The 20,211-nt window shown below is 39.1% G+C and overlaps 3 protein-coding genes across 6 annotated transcripts in view; 2 read left to right on the forward strand and 1 right to left on the reverse strand.

Moving 5' to 3' along the window:
* Positions 1-20,211, forward strand: part of LOC122866379 (hemicentin-2-like) — a 480,239-nt gene that overhangs the window by 208,258 nt on the left and 251,770 nt on the right. The gene's annotated exons all lie outside the window — the stretch shown is intronic.
* On the forward strand, positions 226-9,168 carry si:dkey-226l10.6 (zinc finger protein 350). The gene is made up of 2 exons (XM_044176032.1): positions 226-517; positions 1,627-9,168. The coding sequence occupies exons 1-2, from the start codon at positions 491-493 to the stop codon at positions 2,761-2,763; spliced, it is 1,164 nt and encodes a 387-aa protein (XP_044031967.1). The 5' UTR covers positions 226-490; the 3' UTR covers positions 2,764-9,168.
* Positions 8,890-20,211, reverse strand: part of rps6ka3b (ribosomal protein S6 kinase, polypeptide 3b) — a 55,603-nt gene continuing 44,281 nt past the window's right edge. For 3 of the 4 annotated variants that reach the window (XM_044176001.1, XM_044175999.1, XM_044176002.1), the window contains 8 exons: positions 19,979-20,104; positions 19,809-19,898; positions 17,285-17,443; positions 16,436-16,597; positions 15,975-16,051; positions 15,631-15,748; positions 14,051-14,191; positions 8,890-13,105 (listed from right to left, as the gene is read on the reverse strand). In XM_044176001.1, coding sequence (XP_044031936.1) covers positions 12,983-13,105; positions 14,051-14,191; positions 15,631-15,748; positions 15,975-16,051; positions 16,436-16,597; positions 17,285-17,443; positions 19,809-19,898; positions 19,979-20,104 — 996 coding nt within the window. In that variant the 3' untranslated portion in view covers positions 8,890-12,982. The remainder of the gene's footprint in view (positions 13,106-14,050; positions 14,192-15,630; positions 15,749-15,974; positions 16,052-16,435; positions 16,598-17,284; positions 17,444-19,808; positions 19,899-19,978; positions 20,105-20,211) is intronic. The other variant, XM_044176000.1, reaches the window with a different exon arrangement.

Genomic DNA, 20,211 nt, shown 5'->3' on the forward strand with positions numbered 1-20,211 from the left:
ATAAAGCAGGACACGTTCAAGAACCTCAGAATTGCCGTAAAGTACAGCACTTGAGTAAATGTACTTAGTTACAGTCCTCCACTGAGGATAGTATATAACATACAACACAGTTTACAGTTGTAGTGCAGTGTTTGTCCAGATTTAGTGCAGCGCTGTATTCCTCCGCGCCACCAGGGGGCGCGCCGCCGCTCCGACGAGCTGCTGGTGTTTTTATTTTCCCAGAAAGAAAATAGACATTTTGGTTTGAGCTCAGCTAGTGACCGAAGTGTAGTGACCCTCCTGCACCGAGTAAAGGTTAACTATCTTCTGTTTCTGAACGTTTAAATGTGCGTTTTAACTCGTTGTTTTTACCGATAAATAGCCAACTGGTTTAAAGTTAATAAATATATATCTATTTTCGGCTGGAACTTGTAGTCTCTTCGCACGTTAGCTACCTTGTTGCTAAGCTAGTTGTGTTTCCAGCTAACCTGGTCAACGAGGTTTGGCTGTTATGGCTGACTTCAGCAGCAGGATCATGGTGAGTGTTGTTGAACATTTATTTTTAAAAAGTACATACTTCAGCAGGAAATTTAAGCGTTGTTGCTTCTCTCTGGATTCAATAAAACAGAATATTAAATGTGTTATAACAGGGGTTTTTAATCATATTACTTTCAACATGTGTTTTTAAGTATTAGATTACCTTTTACCTTATTTTTTAATTAAATACTGCTGGATATTAATCTTTTCTCCCCCTCTTTAGTAAAACACAAACAACAATAACATCCATCCATTATCTAATCATTACAGGTAAATAGAAATATATACACGAATAAGAATGAAGAAAAACAATGATTTACTGAGTTTTATACTTGCATTTAAAACCTGAAAACACTATATAACACAAAAGAAAAATATATCGGTTTGTAGTTCACGTTATGTTATTACAAAATTATCTTTCGGTGAGACAATTTGAGTAACACAGACTGAGCTCCAAATTAAAGTAACGTTGCTTGTAAACTTTGCAGAACATAACAAACCAGTTTCTTCATTTATCTTTTTATTTTTCCAGTCATTTCTAGAATTAAAAAAGTTATTGACAACTTTAAATGTAGCCCTTTATATTTGATGTTTAAATATATAATATGCTGAGCTACACATACTGCTACTACTGTAACCGCTCAGTGATTTTTGGCACAAATTAGTTATCACGGTAATAACAAATTAGAGTCACTGTCTTGTGGTTATCGCGACATGGTTGTGCTCACTGTTTCATGTCCTCCCAGCTAACATTGTCATACTCAGATTCTGCATTTAAGTTATTTGATTTGTCACTTTGCACAAAAATACAATCCTCACATCAGCTCTTTCATTCACAAATCCTCCAATATCAGAGGAAGTTCTGTAGCATCATGTGATGCTAACATAAAGACATTTCTTCATCCTTTTGTCTTATAATACAAAATACCTGCTAGCTGCTATTTCAACTCTGCTTACATACAGTACCTTTGGTCTCTACAGACACTATAAACATTTAGTGAAAAACAGAAAAACAATGATTTTCAACATGTTTGACTGCAGAAAAATGTTTATTCTGTTGGATGTGAGTTAATCTGGCGCCTGAAAGCAATCTGCTTTTTCTCGTGTTAGATGTCTTCTGAACACATGGCGGTCGGCGGCGGGCCTGCAGGAAAAGCGACGTCATCCTCAGTCGTGTCGGGAAATGGAAACTGGGACGGTGCAGGTGGGATGGACCAGATAACAGTGGTGAGAATAGATGACACACACATTGCAGAGGAGCAGTCTCATGTCGGGGGGAAGGTTAAAGACGACGCTGCAGAGTACTATGAGATGGAGTACTCGATGCCTGCAGAGGAGGAGGCTGCGGCAGAGGAAGAGGAAGATGGTGTTTATGTAATTGAGTATTCAAATGCTGAAGAGGAGGGAGAGAGCTACCAGTTTACGATGTCCGTGGATAGATCGCTCCCAGCCAAAAAGCCAACAATTAAACATCCTGTGGTCGGCGAGAACGCCAGAGCTCCGTTACCTGTGGTGTCCAAACCGTTCAGGCCACCGAGGCCGAGACACGAGGTGAGGCAGAAGAGGAAGCTGATAACCGAAGAGGAGGTCAAAAAGGAGGAAGTTGTGAGCAATAAGTGTGTGTTGGAGCTCGGAGAGAACTACAGCGACGTGATGGGAATTAATTCAGGCTCAGGTAAAAGACTGGTGTGCTCACTGTGCCCGCCGCCCGGCAGGTTCTTCAAGAGAGGCTCAGGCTTGGCCGTACATTTAAAACAAATGCACCACTTGATGGGGAAGAAGACGTTCTTCTGCACATCGTGCCAGCAAACGGTTCGCACCCAGATCGAACTGGACGCCCACACACGACGCCACGCTAACCAGGACGCGGTGTTCACCTGCCTCCTCTGCTCGGCGGAGGCAGGAAACAAAACGGAGACAGAGAAGACGGGGTTCGAAGGGTCGAGGTGGGGTCTGAGGAGGCACCTGGAGAATGAGCACCCGGGCGTCATCCCCCGCTGTGACATCTGCAATAAAGGCTTCAAGTCGCTCGTGTCGTACCTGGCCGATCAGTTCAGGCACGTCGGCGTGTCGCCATACTACTGCGCCAAGTGTCAGATCTATGAGATGACAGAGAGGGGTCTGAGTATTCACACCAAAAACCACAACAAGAAGAAGATGAAGCAGGAGTCTGGTGAAAACCACCCGCAGACGCTTGGAGCCTCCGCCGGCGCTGATAACTCTGCCACCGACGACTCCGACTTCTGAAACGTTTTGTCTTTTCAGATGAATTTCTGTCTGTGTTTTTAGACTAACGCAGCAGCAGCTCAGTGACCTCCTCTTTGTCAGATGGATGTCTGACATTTATGCATCTTTGACTAAACTGAACTTTGAACACAATTGTTTGTTTTTGACAGTTATCAAATTTAGGAAACCATGTTTGTAATCCTCTTCTTTCAAAATATGCCTCAAGTTGTTCATAACTGGTGCCATTTGGTGGAGTCTTCTACCTACAGCATCCATCAGCGTCATGTGTAGAGTAAATACAGTTTTGGTAACAGTGGCCTTGGTGCGAATTGAAGAAAAATTACATTTTTTCATAACCTGGGTCATATTTTTGGCCATCAGGCCTGTTGGACATGTTCATTTCTTTCATTTAAAGGAATAGTTAAAATACGCTTATTCGCTTTCTTGCTGGGAGTCAGATGAGAAGATCAACACCACTCTCATGTCTGTACAGTAAATATGAAGTTGGAGCCAGCAGCCAGTTAGCTTAGCTTAGCATAACGACTGGAAACAGTGGGAAACGGCTGGCCTACCAGCACATCTAAGGGCCGGATTATAGTAGAAAAGAGGTGGTTAGAACAGCGTGTTGTTGACGTGTGGTCGACCATCCGACAAGCGCGTCTGACGGAGTATTCTGGCCCCTTCAAGGTCCACGTTTCACAAATCAAATCAAACACCATACATAAGCACAAACGTAACCACATTTATGAGCATGAACATTTAGGATCTTTTGTAAAAGTGACACTGCCGCCGTTTCCGATTTTCGTGTGCGAGAAATGTTTAATCACGTCAAGTTCAACCAAAGAACTCAAACAACTTGTTTGAAAGTGAAAAGTAAAGTGAAAGTAAAAGTATCAAACATGAAAACGGAGCATAGACGTATACATTTATCCTGAATCCCTACAGTGAAGTAGGTCAGTAAAGTGTTGTCATAACTGATAGAAACGATGGCAAAAACATTGTATGTCAGGCTGTAACCAACACTTAATTTTCATTATCGATTATTTTTGTCAGTTAATCGTTGAGTATGAAATAAGGGTGGGCGATGAGGCCCAAATCTTCTATCACGGTATATGTAATTGTATATCACAGTATTATATGACGATACAGTAATTTTTCTGTAAATTCAATTAATGGTTTAAAATAACCACACTGTACCGTACTTCATCACATTTGGTTATTTTCTTCTTTCATTTGGAACTTCCATACAAACAAAAACAACTCCTCCTGCTCTGTATTTACAATTTTACTCTCTTCCTCCATGTTTTCTTGTCACTTTCTTCTTCTGCGGTGGTTGGCAAACCAGCTTGGAGGTGACGTCTACAAATGTTAAACAGAGAAAAGCTACAACCAGGTTGAAAAATGACAAAATAGTTTAATTTTCTCTCGATCGGCTACTCGAATAATGGACAAATAGTTTCAGCTCTAATGTAAATAAGACCCAGGTTGTAAAAGAAAAGTGAATCTTCATTTAACCCCTCAGCCTTGCACAGTGTTTGTTCTTCTTCATTAGTGTTTGAGTCGGTGCATGTATGTGTAAATACTGTATATTCATGAGTTATTCCAGTTACAGTAGAAGAAGAAAGTGGATCCGTTTCCATCCTGCAGCCTTACAGCACACTGAGAGAGTGATGATGTTTACATGCAGGCATCAGCTGACTGTTAAGGTGGCTTCAGTTTTTTTTAAACATGTTATACTCTTAATAGCAGTAGTATTCTGTTAGTAATTATCACAAAAAATATGCACATGATGCTCTGCAGGTGGTGAAAAACAAAAATGGACGCCAAAGTAGCCCATGTAAAGGGCAGTGCCTGTATTTTTTCATGTTTTACTGGAAATCGTGTGTTCTTTGCTTTACTGCTAAAGCGTAACGCAGCTTTTTAACCTTGAATGAGTTTAGGCAGCACGCAATTTTAGGGAGCTATGAAAATAAACTTTAGGTGGGTAATCCATCACAGTGAACATGAAGCCTTCTGTATTTTAGTTTTTTGTCAAAGTTAGGTGATAGTTTAAGTCCAGTGTGTAATATTTAGGAGGATCTATTGGCAGAAATGTAATATAATATTTATAAGTATGTTTTCATTAGTGTATAATCGGCTGAAAATAAGAATTGTTGTGTTTTCGTTACCTTAGAATAAGCCGTTTATATCTACAGAGGGAGCGGGTCCCCTTCCATGGAGGTCGCCATGTTGCACCGCCATGTTTCTACAGTAGCCCAGAGCGGACAAACCAATCACTGGCTCTAGATAGGGCTGTTCGAAGTTTTTCGCGAGTTTCCCAGCCATCGCAGTTTCTCCTACACGCTTGGAAGGGGAGGGCGAGGTGAGCGGTATTCAGATGGTTGCAATCTGCAGTTTCACCGCTAGATGTCACTAAATCCTCCACACTGGACCTTCAGGAGACTAGCGACAGGTCCCGAGTCTGTTCAGTCCGATGGGAGAAGTGAACGCAAGCTCAGATTATGACCGATTCTTTCACCTCATAGTGACCAAAGTAAATATCGGACCCATTTTTCACAAGCCTGACCATCCAGACACTAAAATGGCATTTTTCAGACACAAATCATGGGAAAATTAACTTTTGATCTGAAATAAAGCTTGTGTTTCTTTGCTTAATAAATAATACTAATATATTTATTATTATTTAACCGGGGAGAGTCGACCACGCCCACTTAAGAGACAGGAAGTGTATCCCGTTTCATACCATTGACGCTGTCTGTAATGCGTTGTCTTTGTATCTTTGACTGGACCTTTAAATAGTAACGTAGCTAAAAGATCTGCTGGTGTGGTGCGTTCAAGTGCTCGTAGGAAGCTCTGACATCGGAGACCTCACGGTCAGCTGCCGAACAGCAGCCTGTTAAATGCAAGAACTAAATAGTTTTTAACTGTTTGTATTCAACTTAGCTCATGAATATGATGCTTTTCTGAAGTCAACTCTCAAAACTTTCAAATCTCAGATGTTTGAAGCTTTTTAGCAGCAAATAACACAGAGTACAAAATGTTCATTGTGATGGATTAACTATCTCGAAGGTTCTGGTTTAAAGACTGATTGGTCTGGAAGGTAAGAAGCCAGTTAAAATAATGTGTGCTATATGTCAGTAAAGTAAAGTTCATGTGATTTGTAGTAAATATGATAGAGATGTAATAACAGTATAAAAAAAGCCTGCATGTAAATGTTGTCACTGTAAAGAAAAAACGATGTTTGGGGTTTTATTACAGAAACTTCCCAACTCTAAATTCCTGTCTTGTCTTGAGATTAAAAGTGTTGAAAATGTTCTGGAGCTTTTGATCGTACCACGCAGTCTTCATCAGCAGATGGAGTTTGCCCAGTTCATCCATCTGCTGATGAAGAGCGTGTGATATGATCGAAAGCTCCAGAAAATTGTGGTGAGAATGTTTTGCCAAATCCCAAAATCTAATCTGTTAAAAACAAAAAAACATAGAAACGTGAACCTGATTTACTTAGAAAAGATTTAGAAAAGTAAAACATTGATCAAATAATCATTTAGCTCAACAGGAAAAATAATAAACTACATTAAAAATCATTTTAAAGGATAAAAAAATCAATCAATAAACCAGAAAAGTGATGGACAGATAAATTAATGAAAGTGCAGTATTTCCCAAACGTTTTGGTTTGGGACTCTTCATCACAATTTATTTACATTATTTACAACTTATTACAAGTGTGAGCATAAGCTAAAGTTATTTTTCCTTCTCAGATTGTTTCATTTGAAGGATTTCACAAGAAAAACGCAAAAATTAGTCAACAAAAAAAAAACAACAATATATATTTCTCTTTGTTATCCCGTTTATCATCTTGTGACCTTTCAGATTTAAATTTCCGCAGATTGGGAACCACTGAGGTGGTGTGTGTGTGGACTTATTAAACGGTTAAATACTGTTAAAATTATAATGTTTAAGCCCAAAATGTGGATTTAAAAACCCACCGATGATCGAAATACTGTATATCAAGATAGTTTGACACAATGTTAACTTGTTTATGAATTAAAACATTTTTATTAATTTTTTAAATATTTTATCAGTGGGATTTAAAAAAAAACTTGTCTTTTTTATCAGAGGCACTAAAACAAAGAATAAAAAAAAACTAACTTTTCATTTTAAACTCTCTAGAAGACATGAGGAGTGCTCAGACATAAATCATGAATATTCTACTTTTGGAGGATGAAACAAGTATTAAAGGTGCTAAAATCACTAAAATATCAACTAGGTTTGGTGCGTAAACACTGAGATGAACTGCAACAATCTGTTTTTATTAAACATTTAGAAGTGAATGTGAGTTCTTATTTTTGAAAATGTGTTATATGTTTGGAACGAAATCTTTGTGATGTGTATATGTTTGGTTGTCGTTTATTATTTGCTGCAGCTGTTTGTCTCTGCAACGTTATCCTTGTGTCTTTTCTTTAAATTTTCTGACATCATTAAAGGGAAACGCCACTGATTTTTTTAGCATTGTGTTATTTTTTGAAATACTCCAGTCTGTAAGTGAATGTGACTGAAAGCACTGAGGATCAAAACCTGTTAATATAATATAATGTAAATACTGCATGCAGGGTTTTTTTCTGACTGGTTTTGGTTATGAAACTGAAAAACCAGTTAGCTTCTAGTTCTACTTTTTATACTATATGATAAAGACACTTTCTAAAAAGGTATGATTTTTTAAAAATGTACATTTTAAGACAACTGCTCCGTATATGTTCCGCCCTTTAAATATTAACCCTGATGTCAGGAGATGATAAACATTCACATAGAGCCACACTGAGGACATCAGGTTGTCATAGAGGCGCTGCAGAATGGGCTGTACTGAGCTAAATGCTAACATCAGCATGCTAACATGCTGATGTTAAGCAGGTGTAATGTTTACCATCTTAGTTTAGCTCGTTAGCATGCTAATATTTGCTAATTAGCACTAAAGTGCAGCTGAGGCTGATGGGAAAGTCATTAAAAACAAAGTGTTGGACTTTTTGACCTGATGGTGGCGCTAGATTCCATCCAATAGTTGTTGAGATATTTCAGTCCTGACCAGAGTGGTGGACTGATCGACCTACATTGCCACGCAGATGAACTGGCTAAGAACAGATACTTATCAGGTGCAAGTGTTGTTGTTTTTTTTGGGTGAATCAACCCTTTAAGAAACTTTCTGGGTCTGTTTTGTTGATTGGTATATTATACAGCCTATACCTGGTCAAATAAAAGCATCTGCAGCCTTTAAAAAACACTTTTTAAAGTCCCCCTCCACTCAAAAATATGTTAATATATATATCTTCTTGTTCCTACAGTCGGATGTTTGAGCTTCACGGTGCAGAGTTCGACACTAGAAGGCTGTTTTTCACGTCGTTCATCTGCTGAAAGTGGAAAATGTCTCTGCGCTCATTGACAATCTGATTTTTAAAAGGGGTGGAGCCTACGAGCGTGATTTGTGACATCACAAACAGTTTGGAAGCCAGTCGTGGTCCAATTTGCAACTTACACAAGTGCGATGTAGAAACTTGAAGCCGCCAGTGCACAAACACTGAGAAAGGACTTTACAGTGAAGAAGGAGACATCTTGTGTCCAGCAGGAAAACTTTACAAATGAACAAAATTTGCATATTCATAGTTTCTGGCATTTTTAATGAGCTGGAAGCCTTTTTAAGGATTTTAATGTGGAAAAAAACCCCAAATCAGACACGCACTATTGTTCCAAGCAGACTATATGTCTTAATACACGTCTGGAGGGGGTCTTTAAGTTTTAATGAAAAATAAAAAGGCTATTAAAAAGTCCTGTAGACACAGCTGCAACATTAAAGTGATTAACACATTAATGCATCAGTAATTATAAGCCACTAATATAATATTTATTATTCTGAATCAGGCCATTCTGCATAATGAGTACTTTTACATAAGTAAACTTTTGAATGCGTATTACTATTGAAATACTGTGAACACACCTCTGGTTAGTATTAATTTGTGTCGAACTTGTGGACTAAACACAACAATAAGAACTTATTTATTCCTTCATACGACTGCAGGAAAGTAAGAATATCTGCGTAGTTTGGGTGAACTTACCCTTTAAAAACAGAGCTGTTTAATGAGAGTCGCCATGCGTTTATCAGCTGATTATCCTTTTTATTGTTTTTAATAGAAAGTCCAACTCTCGCTGCAGGTACAAAAACAGAGAGCTGGCGTAGCAGCAGGGCTGAATGCGTCTCTGACAGGATCAGATAAAAGAGGAAGAAGAGGAGGAGGAGGAAGATGGAGAGAGAGGAAGAAAGCTGTTCATAATTACAGAAAAGAAAAATCATTCCTTTTACATTCCTTTATCCCAGAGCTGTACATCGATAGACGAGGCAAAGATCAACATTTATATATTTCATACTATATATATATATATATATATATATATATATATATATATATATATATATATATATATATATATATATATATATATATAAAACAAAAGAAAATCTATAACTTTTTGTCTCAGAGCAGTAAAAGTTTTATCCCTTTATGTTGACAGACATTCAGACGACCGCAGAGAGGAAGCAGTTTTCAATCATTCGCATAAACATTTACAGTCTGAAGGGGTTCGTGGTGAACAGATCTTCTGTTTAGCGCTCGCTGATTGTCTTCAGTCTGCTCGTCGACACAGGTGAGAGGAGGCACGCACAGGTACGGGTGTTTGTTTTACATGAGATCCACTTAACCCGTTAAACACCTGCACGCTGAACCCTGTGGGCTCAGGTCCGACGCAGAGAAGCAACAACAGAGGGCTTCAACACCATGTGACGCCCTCTGGCGGCCATGTTGGAGGTCATATCGTACAGCTGGGTGCTTTACTCGTCCAGATCAACGTGTAAGACAGTTAAGTTTTTGAAGAGATCAGTTTAAAACGATCTACCTGATTTTTGTGCTGTAATTAAAAGGGCCGGTTCACCCAAACTACAAAAAAAACCTTTGACCAAAAGTTTAAAATCGGTAAAACTTCATTATTTTCTAATAATTTCTACAAAGTTTCCTGTAAAGAAATATGTGGTTTGGTTTCAGTTATAAGTAGAAATACTACTGTCCATAAATACTCCATTACAAGTAAAAGTCCTGAGTTCAAAATGTCACTTAGGAAGTAAAAGTACACAAGTATTATCAGCAAAATGTACTTAAAGTATGAAAAGTAAAAGTACTCATGCTGACTGGCTGTGTAGAATATTATAGTACTCTTTTTATCACTAATGAATGCATATAAGAGCATTTTAATGTTGTTTTGTCTGTTTTAGATACTTTGTGTACTATAGTAGTATAGTACTGCATCATTTCATGTTTTTTATGTAAAAAAAATAACTGTCAAATAAATGTATTGGAGTAAAATATTTCCCTCTGAAGTGGAGAAGTATAAAATGAAAAGTACCTCAAAATTGTACTTAAGTACAGTTTATTTCATTTTCTGCCACTTTCTGCTTCAACTCCGCTCTCAGAGGTTAACGTTGTACTTTTACTCCACTGCATTTATCCAACAGCTGTAGTTAATAGTTACTTTTCAGATTAAGATTTTCCGTTAAAAAATATATAATACGTTTATAAAATACAATAATAATGGTTTGCGAGTTGTTGGCAGTTCCACCAAAGAGACTTTTTCCCTCTAAACTTCTCACATGGTTTCATTTAAATAAATGTCAGAGGCTCAAAAAGGTAAAATTATCAAATATTTCAGGAGCCATTTTACTGCACGTTTACTTTTGATACTTTAAGTACATTCAGCTAATAATGCTTCTGTACTTTAAGCAGGATTTTGAATGCTTGACTTTTACATGTAATGGAGTATTTTTACATTGTTGTTTTGGTATTTTTACCTAAGTAAAATACTTCTTCCACCACTGACTAAAAGTCAAGATGCTTCAAAGTCTACCCTGTTAAGTGGGAACTACGTCTTTTTGTAATTTGGGTGAACTTTAATTTCCTCACTGATGAACCTCCAAGATGGCGTCACACACTTACAGGTAGTTGTGAAGCCTGAATACAACTGGAATGTTTTTAAATGTACTCAGGTGAGTATTTTTTTTATGCTACACTTTGAGTTATTGAGTCTTTTTAAAGGGTTTTGCTGACAGAAGATCGTCTTCATCACAAACATGAACGCATTAAAGACGAAATGATGCCTCAGGAAGAGTTTGGTAAAACTTCAGACATCCATGAAGACAAACTGGATCGATCAGGTTTTGGAATAAAACTGCATGTCTGATAAATGCCTCCTTGTGTCCTGCTCACCTCCCATCATATGTACTTATTTCATGTACATCTCTCTCCTGCTGGACATAAAAATGCATCGTCTTGATTCATAGAAACCTGAGTTGCTCGACATTTTATATATTTACAGTTCAGCTTCCTGTCTGCTGCACATACAGAGATGATCAGTCGGCTCGTGCAGAAGGTCAGAGGACGATCCAGCGATTGTGAAAGCAGGAAGCTCGCTCTGTCGCCTTTTTCTTTATCGAAGGAAATCCAACATTTTGTCCTCAAACAGCCTGTTAGGTAACCAGGTCACCTTGTTTCCAGGTAAACACGAACAAACAAGGATGCCGCCGGCCCAAAACGGGACTCGAGTTAAAGCTGCTTTCGTAGCCTCAAGGTGTTTACTTTTTAATCCCTGTTCCTTTATGTGCTCAGGTTGCAATTTTCTGACTTTTTTTAATGAGTGAACGGGCGAGACACTAATTACTGTTACCCGGGTTTTCTCTCACACTTAAGATGAAAATATTGGGGAGAAATCTATACAGTTTTTTAAAGGATCATCCTGGTGATATTCTGTATTTTTAAAATCCCATCAAAAGACCCAAACCAGCAGTGAATGTATCCACTAACACGTGTTGTGTGTGTATCACAGCCTGATATGCCGCTCTGTTGCACTGGGTGACATGTTCCTTCATCACCATCAACACACACACTGTAGTTTATTCTGACTCAGCCCCACACACACCGTCCTGCTGCCCCAAACACTCACTACAGCACCACATGTGGATTCATCCGCCGCTGAAAATAGTCCCCAACAAATGCACCATTTCCTCCTGTTTGTCTGAGAAAAACTGCAGCGAGCAGCTGTTTTAGGAAATTACTGCGCCTTTTTAAACATAAATCTGAATATTTGTGAGGTGTTTTTAAAGATTTAGCTCTTCAGCAGGAACCAATGGGCTCGGAGCTGAGAGCCACAGACAGGAAGTCAGAAAGCACTGAGACACATTGTTGGTTTTGGTCTTTTCATGGGATTTGTTGGCAATAATTAAAATACAGAATACTGTCTCATCCTTTAAGTTTATGTAAAACCTTTCGGGATAAAAGCTTGATTTCATTCCCAAAATGAATTTAAGTTTTGGACACAGACTGCTGGATTCATAAACCAACTGTTGGACATCTGCAAATTTGGTTTTTGTTCTTTGTGTTTTGCACCTGAAAGGTAAAATACTGGATAGTGGAAGTGTGAGATGTATAAAATCATCTCTCCTGAGAGACTTTTCTTTATCCCAAAAAACATCAAATCAGAACTTAAGTTTGAGTAAATGCTTCTGTCATCAGAGCTCCCCTTTCCTAAGTCGAGATTTTTCTAGCTCTGCAGGTAAATCTGGAAAGCAAACAGCAACATTTTGAGGCTGAGGCTGCTCCGAACATCACTCTGCCGCTAACATCGATTCACACCTGTCCTTTTCTGCAGCCGCCGTCATCTCAGAGGCTACTTGAGGTTTAAATAGAGGATCTACAGCTACCCAGAACCATAACGACAGTATAATAATGATCCTTGCTCTTTAAATGCATACATTGGATTACCATGTTCCTATGTTCAGTTTTCCCCGTTTAAAGTAAATAAATACAGTACTTTTATTTTCCTGACGCGCGCTCGGTCTGTGGCTCCACGAGGCGGCGCTGATTGTCCGAAGCAAAAACACCACCAGAGGACTCGGCCTGTCGATCAGAGATGCTGAAGCTGAGAAATAACCAGCCACGAGATCCAATCAGAAGAGTCCGTTAAGGTGCAGGACAGGGCAGGGATGGCGTAGGGGGGGCGGTGGTCTCTGTGTTCCTATTTGGCGTTAGTGGTTCCTGGGTCCATCAGTAGTCTGTCCCACCGGACCGGACCAGAGCGAGAGAGGAGGGGTGAGGGTCCGGCGGAGGTCAGATCGAGGTCAGAGTGGGGGGTGGGGGTGGGAGGTTAAAGGTCACAGAGCGGTGGAGGTGATCTTCTTCAGCCCCCTCCTCTGGGCCAGAGTGGAGCAGCCCACCGGCTCCAGGACCGGAGGGACGTTCCTGTTGAGGGCCGAGTAGGTGGCTGCCATCGCACCCTGCAGGGAGGACACAGAGAGCGTCAAAGTGCTGAACGTATTGATCGATTGATCAATTAGTTAACCGACACCAGTGTTTATAAAACAAGCAATTTGAAGAATCAAACCAGCTGTACATTATGCCTCTGTGTTGTATGTTTTAGCATGTGCTGTATGACATCTTTACTAATATTCTCTTTTTTATTATTGATCTGCATGCTTATAAACTATTTCAATCAATTATTTTTACATTTTAATCTTATATTCTTTATTATGTGTTGGCTAATTCTCCCGCATTTGCACCGTCCCTGTTAAATAAACCATTAAATAAATAACAATAAAATACTTGTGATGGGCATTTTTCTCTATTTTAAAGATAATTTATTGATTTAAAAATCTAATTCTACAAATGTGAGTTAAAAATAAAAACCCTTGAATAAATAAATAAATTTGGACTAATGATGAAAATAGACCAACACATATCTGCAGACTAACCTAAACTCATGAACCACAATATGTTTCTGTTACCATTAAAATGTACATTAATATTTTCTGCTGGTATTCAAACTGTTATTTTATTGTGACACTAAATACAGAGATATATATTCTTTGCATTTGCACAAAAATGAGCAAAATGGAGTCAAATTCAAGCTGTGAAATTACTGTCAGCGCTAGAAGACCTTTAATTCATTGCCTGGTGAAAATGTAAATGTTTCGGACCAGTTTTAGGGTGAATACGTTTGCGGCACTGAAAAGAGAAGAATTGTGGGAATAAACTGTGTGAACTTGTTGGAGCCGAAGGTTTTTAATTGGTTGAGCCAGAAATCTGCAGCACATTTCGCACGCGTCTGCACGCTTTCATTATGAAATACATTTTTTTATTTGCGCGCAGATTTGTGACTGGCAGCATGCAAATGCACGTGTCGTTTCCATGACAACCAATGCTGTAATGATGTGATGTATCACCTTGACGAGGTGCGGCGCGTCCTGTCTGTTGAGGGTGTATTTGGGCAGCTGGTCTCTGTGCGTCACCCAGGGGTGTCGGAGGACCTGACCGGCCGTCAGCCGCCGGTGGGGATCGACGTGAAGCATCTTGGACACCAGGTCCTGAGGGGGTCAGAGGTCACACGGATCAACGTCAATAGAAATCATCGTCTGGGGTGTTTTGTGTGTAAAAATCTTAATTTGTAAAGTAACTAACGCTGTCAGATAAATGAAGTGAAGTACAATATTTCCCTCTGAGATGTAGCGGAGTAGAAGTAGAAAGTGACATGAAAAGTAAAGTACCTCAAATTTGTACTTAAGCGCAGTACTTGACATTTCACCACTGAGCACCGGAGACACGTGGATGATTTTGGAAGTTTAAAGTTAAAACTGAGTTAAAACTTCCAAACTCCTTCAGATTTCACTGATGCTTTAAATTCATCCACAACTTTAATCTGATGACCTGAGAGATGAAGCTGTGTATTTTACTTATCTGTATATACTGTATATATTTTTAATAGCACATTTAATGTTTTTATTTCACACTTGCTTTGGCAATGTAAACGTCTGTTTCCCAATAAAGTCCCACTGAATTGAACTGAAGTCACTGGAAACTTAACGACATAAGGGAGAAAATGCAGCAGGGTTCACTGTCAGCTCCACGTACGCCAAATGCATCAGTATCAAGAGCTAGTTTAGTTTTTACGCTCCTTTTTGTGTGTTTGTTGGAAAATACAGTTGTTGTATGAGGATGTTTTATGAGTCTGTGGTGGCCAGTGCTATCCTGTATGCTGTTGCATGCTGGGGCAGCAGGCTGAGGGCAGCGGACGCTAACAGACTCAACAAACTGATCCGTAAGGCCGGTGACATTGTGTGGGTGGAGCTGGACTCTCTGGCAGTGGTGTCAGAGAGGAGGATGCTGGCCAAACTACACGCCATCTTGGACAGCGTCTCCCACCCGCTCCATGACGTGCTGGTCAAACAAAGGAGCACCTTCAGTGGAAGACTCATCCCCCCACAATGCACCACAGAGCGCCACAGGATGTCATTCCTGCCTGTGGCCATCAAACTCTTTAACTCCTCCCTCTAAGTGTCAGTCTGTATGACCCTAAGTCATTAAATTGGACATTGATCATTACATCTCTGCAATACTTGACGTAATTGTGCAATATTCTGTGTTAATACTGCTGTGCAATATACTCTTTTCAGTTTAAAATTCCCTAAATATTGATATTTATTCATACTTCTATTACTGCTGTGCAATATCCTTCGTCTCATTATAATCTTAATAAGCTACACTTAACTTCATGCACTATTACTTTATACCGTATTATCATCATCAACCGGTAAACCCACTTTGTACTTCACACTTATTTTATTTTATACTTATACCCACTTGGTACTTATTATTAATTTATTTCCTGACCTGTATTATAGTGTATTATAGTTTTGCTTAGTGCTTCTGTTCCTGTGTGCACTGAGGTGACAGTGAGCTGCTGTAACAAAAGGGTTTCCCCTCTGGGATCAATAAAGTATTTCTGATTCTGATTCTGAGTCCACACCTTCGCCTCAGTAGAGACGGAGTTCCAGTATCCTCCAGTGAGGGAGAACTTCCCGCTGCCGATACGAGCCAAAATCTCCTCCGGCGTGTCCTCCGGACCGTTAGCGAAGGGAGTGAAACTGGAGATTGGGTGAAGAGAACGAAGGAAAGTATTCAGATACGTGAGTGTTTCACCCAAATTATTACCCAGATTGTTTCAACCTCTGTGTTACAGTCTCAGACGCTTTAATTCAGAAACACGAGGACATTCACACACTTTGGTCATCTTTAATAATCTTCTCACATCATCTAATGATGTTCAGTTAATACCACAAAAGCAGTAAACTAAAATGTGTTCACACCCACCCTGTTAGCATCGTGTAGAGCAGGACTCCGAGACTCCAGATGTCACAGGCGGCATCGTAACCCTGCTTCTTCAGCACCTGCCAGAAAACACAGAAAAACATCAGTTTCATGTTTCAGCTCAGTTGTTCTTCTCTCACACTGCTGTAACAAAGAGCTTCAGCGCCTTCCGAATGACGCACTTTACACCTTTCATGCATACATTATTACTTGACAGCTGTGTATAACTGGTATTTAAACACGTTTCCCCAGTGATCTTTAATTCACTGGAGTGTTTGGTTTAGGCTTATTTTTGTTTAGTTACGTGATGATAAATCACAGCCAGGAACCGACACCGACACTCAAATAAAACAAACAAAATCTTCTTTTGTATTCTATGAAACGCAAAGAGACAAAGAGCATGATGACGGAGACGGTGTTAAAGACAGCGTCGGACCTGAATCCTAAACACTGAGAAGAAGTACCTCGGGTGCGACAAAGTTGGCGGTGTAACACGGCGTCATGAGCAGACCGTTCTCGGCTCTCAGCTGTTTGGCGAAACCAAAATCGCAGATCCTGATGGACTCGGCGTTCCCGCTCTCGTCCACGTACAGGATGTTACTGGGCTTCAGGTCTCGGTGCACCACCTGCAAACACAACAGGAAAGGTCACGTCAGGTGTTTAAGCTGACAGACTTGAACATTTCAGGATCAAACATCCACAGGTCTGCTTAACCTAAATCACAACTTTTTGTTTCTTGTATTTCCTGGACTGTATTCCACGACGACCCCTATGTATATGGACATAGTTACGCATGAAAACCCCCCGAAAGAAACAGAAATAGAGTAAGTGGACACCTGAGACACCTGTTGGGCGAATATAATACAATAAAGAAGAAAAATTTACATTTGCTCGTTATTTAGTGTACATAAAAACATCTAACAATAAAACCTTCACAGATTGTTCGGCAACTTTTTATTCATCAATCAAATGTTAAAAAGGTAAATAAATCGCGCACAAAAAATATAAATTTCCATTCTTTTAGTCCATCTTTTCTCCCATCAGTTTCGTTGTGACCTGAGAGCTACATTAGATTAAATCAAGCTGAATAAATCATAGAATCGGCCACAACAGAGAAAAGCATCCTATTGCTTTAACATGCTGCATGTTTATCAGACGTTATTCGAGCGCTGAGTAGAGAAAAGTCAGAAATCTTCTGAGAAAATCAATCTTTTTTCCTGAATACAGGTGAGTGTCTTTCCCTCTCTCATGTCTTTGTTTTGCTTTTTTGTTATTAAACCTTCACACCACTGAAACCCCTCAGAGAAACGAACCCCCTGAACATGCAGGTACTCCAGCGTCTTGGTGATGGTGTAGAGAACCGCGCTGGCTTCGCGCTCAGAGAAAAACTTCTGGCGGAGGATTTTGTCGAGCAGCTCGCCTCCTTTCATCAGCTCCGTCACCAAGAACACCGACCGGCCGTCGTCATACACCTACGACATGAAAATAACACAAACAACACTTACAACAGTTTAGTCACTCGGTTGTTCTGTGAATTAATTTCAGCGTTAATTGAAATTCAAACTAATGCAACAGCTTCAGACCTGTTAATTTAGTCCCATCAATGCTAAATCAAACATGCAGTGGGAGGATTGTGGCTCATGAGAGACGCCCGATTACAGTAAAAACGCACTTAAAGATGTTGCGAATGTTCGGTCTGAAAAGCAGTGCACACTTTAGACATGTGGGTTCCCATTATCAGCTCCTTTGACCAATAATATTGATTAACTGACTGACACTGAAAATCTTTCGATATCGGTGCCATTATGATACCTTCCTTTTCCTCACTGACACCAAAACATAAAGATTAGAGCTGAAAGGATTAGTCCATTAATCCATCAAAATTAATTGGAAACTATTTTAATAATCAATTAATCGTTTAAGTAATGTTTTAAACAAAAACATCAGATATTCTCTGATTCCAGCTTCTCAAATGTAAATTCCTGTTGGTTTTCAAAGTATTCTTTTAAGTAAATTTGACATTTCAAGACGTCGACTTTTACTTACTTTTACTTAATTCACGTAATTTTAAAGCATTTCCTGACATTTTATACACCGAACAATTAAATCGAGAATCAGTTGCAGCCCTAATAAAGATGTTTTAACTCTTTTTATATCAAACTGCTCAATATATCAGTGCCAAAAAAACTAAATAAGGTTTAAAGTTAGAAAACTTTCCTGAAAATCGGACAAAACATTTCATGTCAATTGTCGATACTTTGATACTCAACACTACGAACACAATTTATTCAGTACTCAAAAAGGTACTGAGCTGTAACTTCAACGATTGTTCGATTAATCAGCTGACACAAAATTAACAACTATTTTGATAATCAATTAATCATTTAAGCCATCTTTTGAGCAAAAATGCTGAATATTCTCTGGTTGCAGCTTCTTCAGTGTGTTTTAAATCTTTTTAAACTTAGTATCTTTGGGTTTTTGGACAAAACATCTGAAAACATCAGCTTTGACTCTGGTAAACTGTGGTGGACACTTCTCTCTCTTTTTTCTTACATTTTATAGAGCAAGCCATAAATTGATTAATTGAGAAAACAATCAACAGATTTAATGAAATATGCCAGACTGCTCAACATATCAGTGCCAAGTAAAGATTTTGACAAAACAGAGTCTAAAGATGGAAAAGTTTCCTGAAAATCTGACCAGACATTTGATGCCAATGTTTCAATAGTTGGCGGTTTTTGATACTCAATGCTACAGACACATTTCGGTCAGTACTTTATGTAAGCTAGATAAGTATTGAGCTTCCACACCCCGACATAAGCGCTGCATGACAGAGATTTGTAAAGCTGCAACAATTAGTCGATCAAAAGAAAATTAAATTAAAAATAATCGATACCTTTTTTGCTGATTTTTCAAGCAAAAAATGCCAAATACTCTCAGCTTCTCAAATGTGAGGATTTGCTGCTTTTCTTTGTCATGTACGAGAATAAATGAAATTAAAACAAACCGAAGACGTCATTCTGGCCTCAGAGATTGTGAATGACATTATTTCACTATTAACATTTTATAGACTGAACGGTTAATCGGGGAAAATAATCGGCAGGTTAATGCATAATGAAAATAATCAATAGTTGCAGCCCTAGACTTTTGTGTGATATCTATTTAAGACAAGGTCAGATAAACTTTATTGATCCCATGCAGGGAAATGAAAGTGTCACACAGCAGCAAAGAGGAAGAATGAAACAGACGCACGGTGTAGATAAAAGAACTAAACTAAAACTAGAATACTTTGTATTATATAAATATATATATAACAATCTTATACAGTCAATTTTATAATCTTTAGACAAAGAGCTGAATCATCTCAGCCTTTATAAAAAAAAACATGAATGCAGATATAATTGTCTTTAGCTACTGGAAGTGATTCAGGCGAGGGCATTTTCACCCAACAGCAAGGCGATATTTTTAACTAATTAAAAGTGAGTCACAGAAAAACTGAAACCAAACTGAAACCATTTGCATCAAAACAGGAAATTTATCTTTTCAGCTACACAGACAAATTCACCAGATATTCAGGTCAACCGAGTGGTAAGAAAATGACCCCGACTGAGTCACTCTGGATAAATGTAGCAGATAAAAATAATAGTTGATTTTCAGAATAAAACAGCCGCTTTGAGAGTGGATTTTTCCTTTAAAAGGCGTCATTATAAAAACATCAGAATCATAATATTATTGACCACCGGAGTCTCCAAACCGCTGCGTACATTTCCTCAGAGGGAAAAGTGCTTCCAACAGTTTCCTTATTTCCCTGATTAAGATCAGTTCAACGTGACTCACATCCTTGAGTGTGATGATATTGGGATGTTGTCCGTATCTCAGCAGGATCTCCACCTCCTCCGTCGGGTCTCTCTTGGCCTTGTTGATGATCTGTAACAGGAACAAATGGTGTTTACGGTGCAGGAAAGCTGAATGTAGACGTGGCGCTGCAGACTCTGTGGATGTTCTACCTTGACTGCGTACTCCATGCCGGTTCCTTTGTGAAGGCAGCGTTTACAGATGGAGTAGGACCCGACACCGATGTCCTCTTTGATCTCGTAGGTGTCTGAGAACTGGGATGTGCTTCTGTGCAGCTGCTACATGCAAAGACACAAACGTCAACACAAACATTACTGCTAGTAATAACTGATTAGGGGATTAAGGCAGTCCTGGATGCATCTCATTGCTCCTGTTTACCTGACGT

The sequence above is a fragment of the Siniperca chuatsi genome, linkage group LG19, assembly GCF_020085105.1.
Source record: "Siniperca chuatsi isolate FFG_IHB_CAS linkage group LG19, ASM2008510v1, whole genome shotgun sequence".
Classification (NCBI taxonomy): Eukaryota; Metazoa; Chordata; class Actinopteri; order Centrarchiformes; family Sinipercidae; genus Siniperca; species Siniperca chuatsi.

Coding starts and splice junctions, on each gene's coding strand:
- si:dkey-226l10.6 (XM_044176032.1), top strand. CDS start 491: ATGGCTGACTTCAGCAGCAGGATCATG. Junction 518..1,626: donor ACTTCAGCAGCAGGATCATG/GTGAGTGTTGTT, acceptor TTCTCGTGTTAG/ATGTCTTCTGAACACATGGC.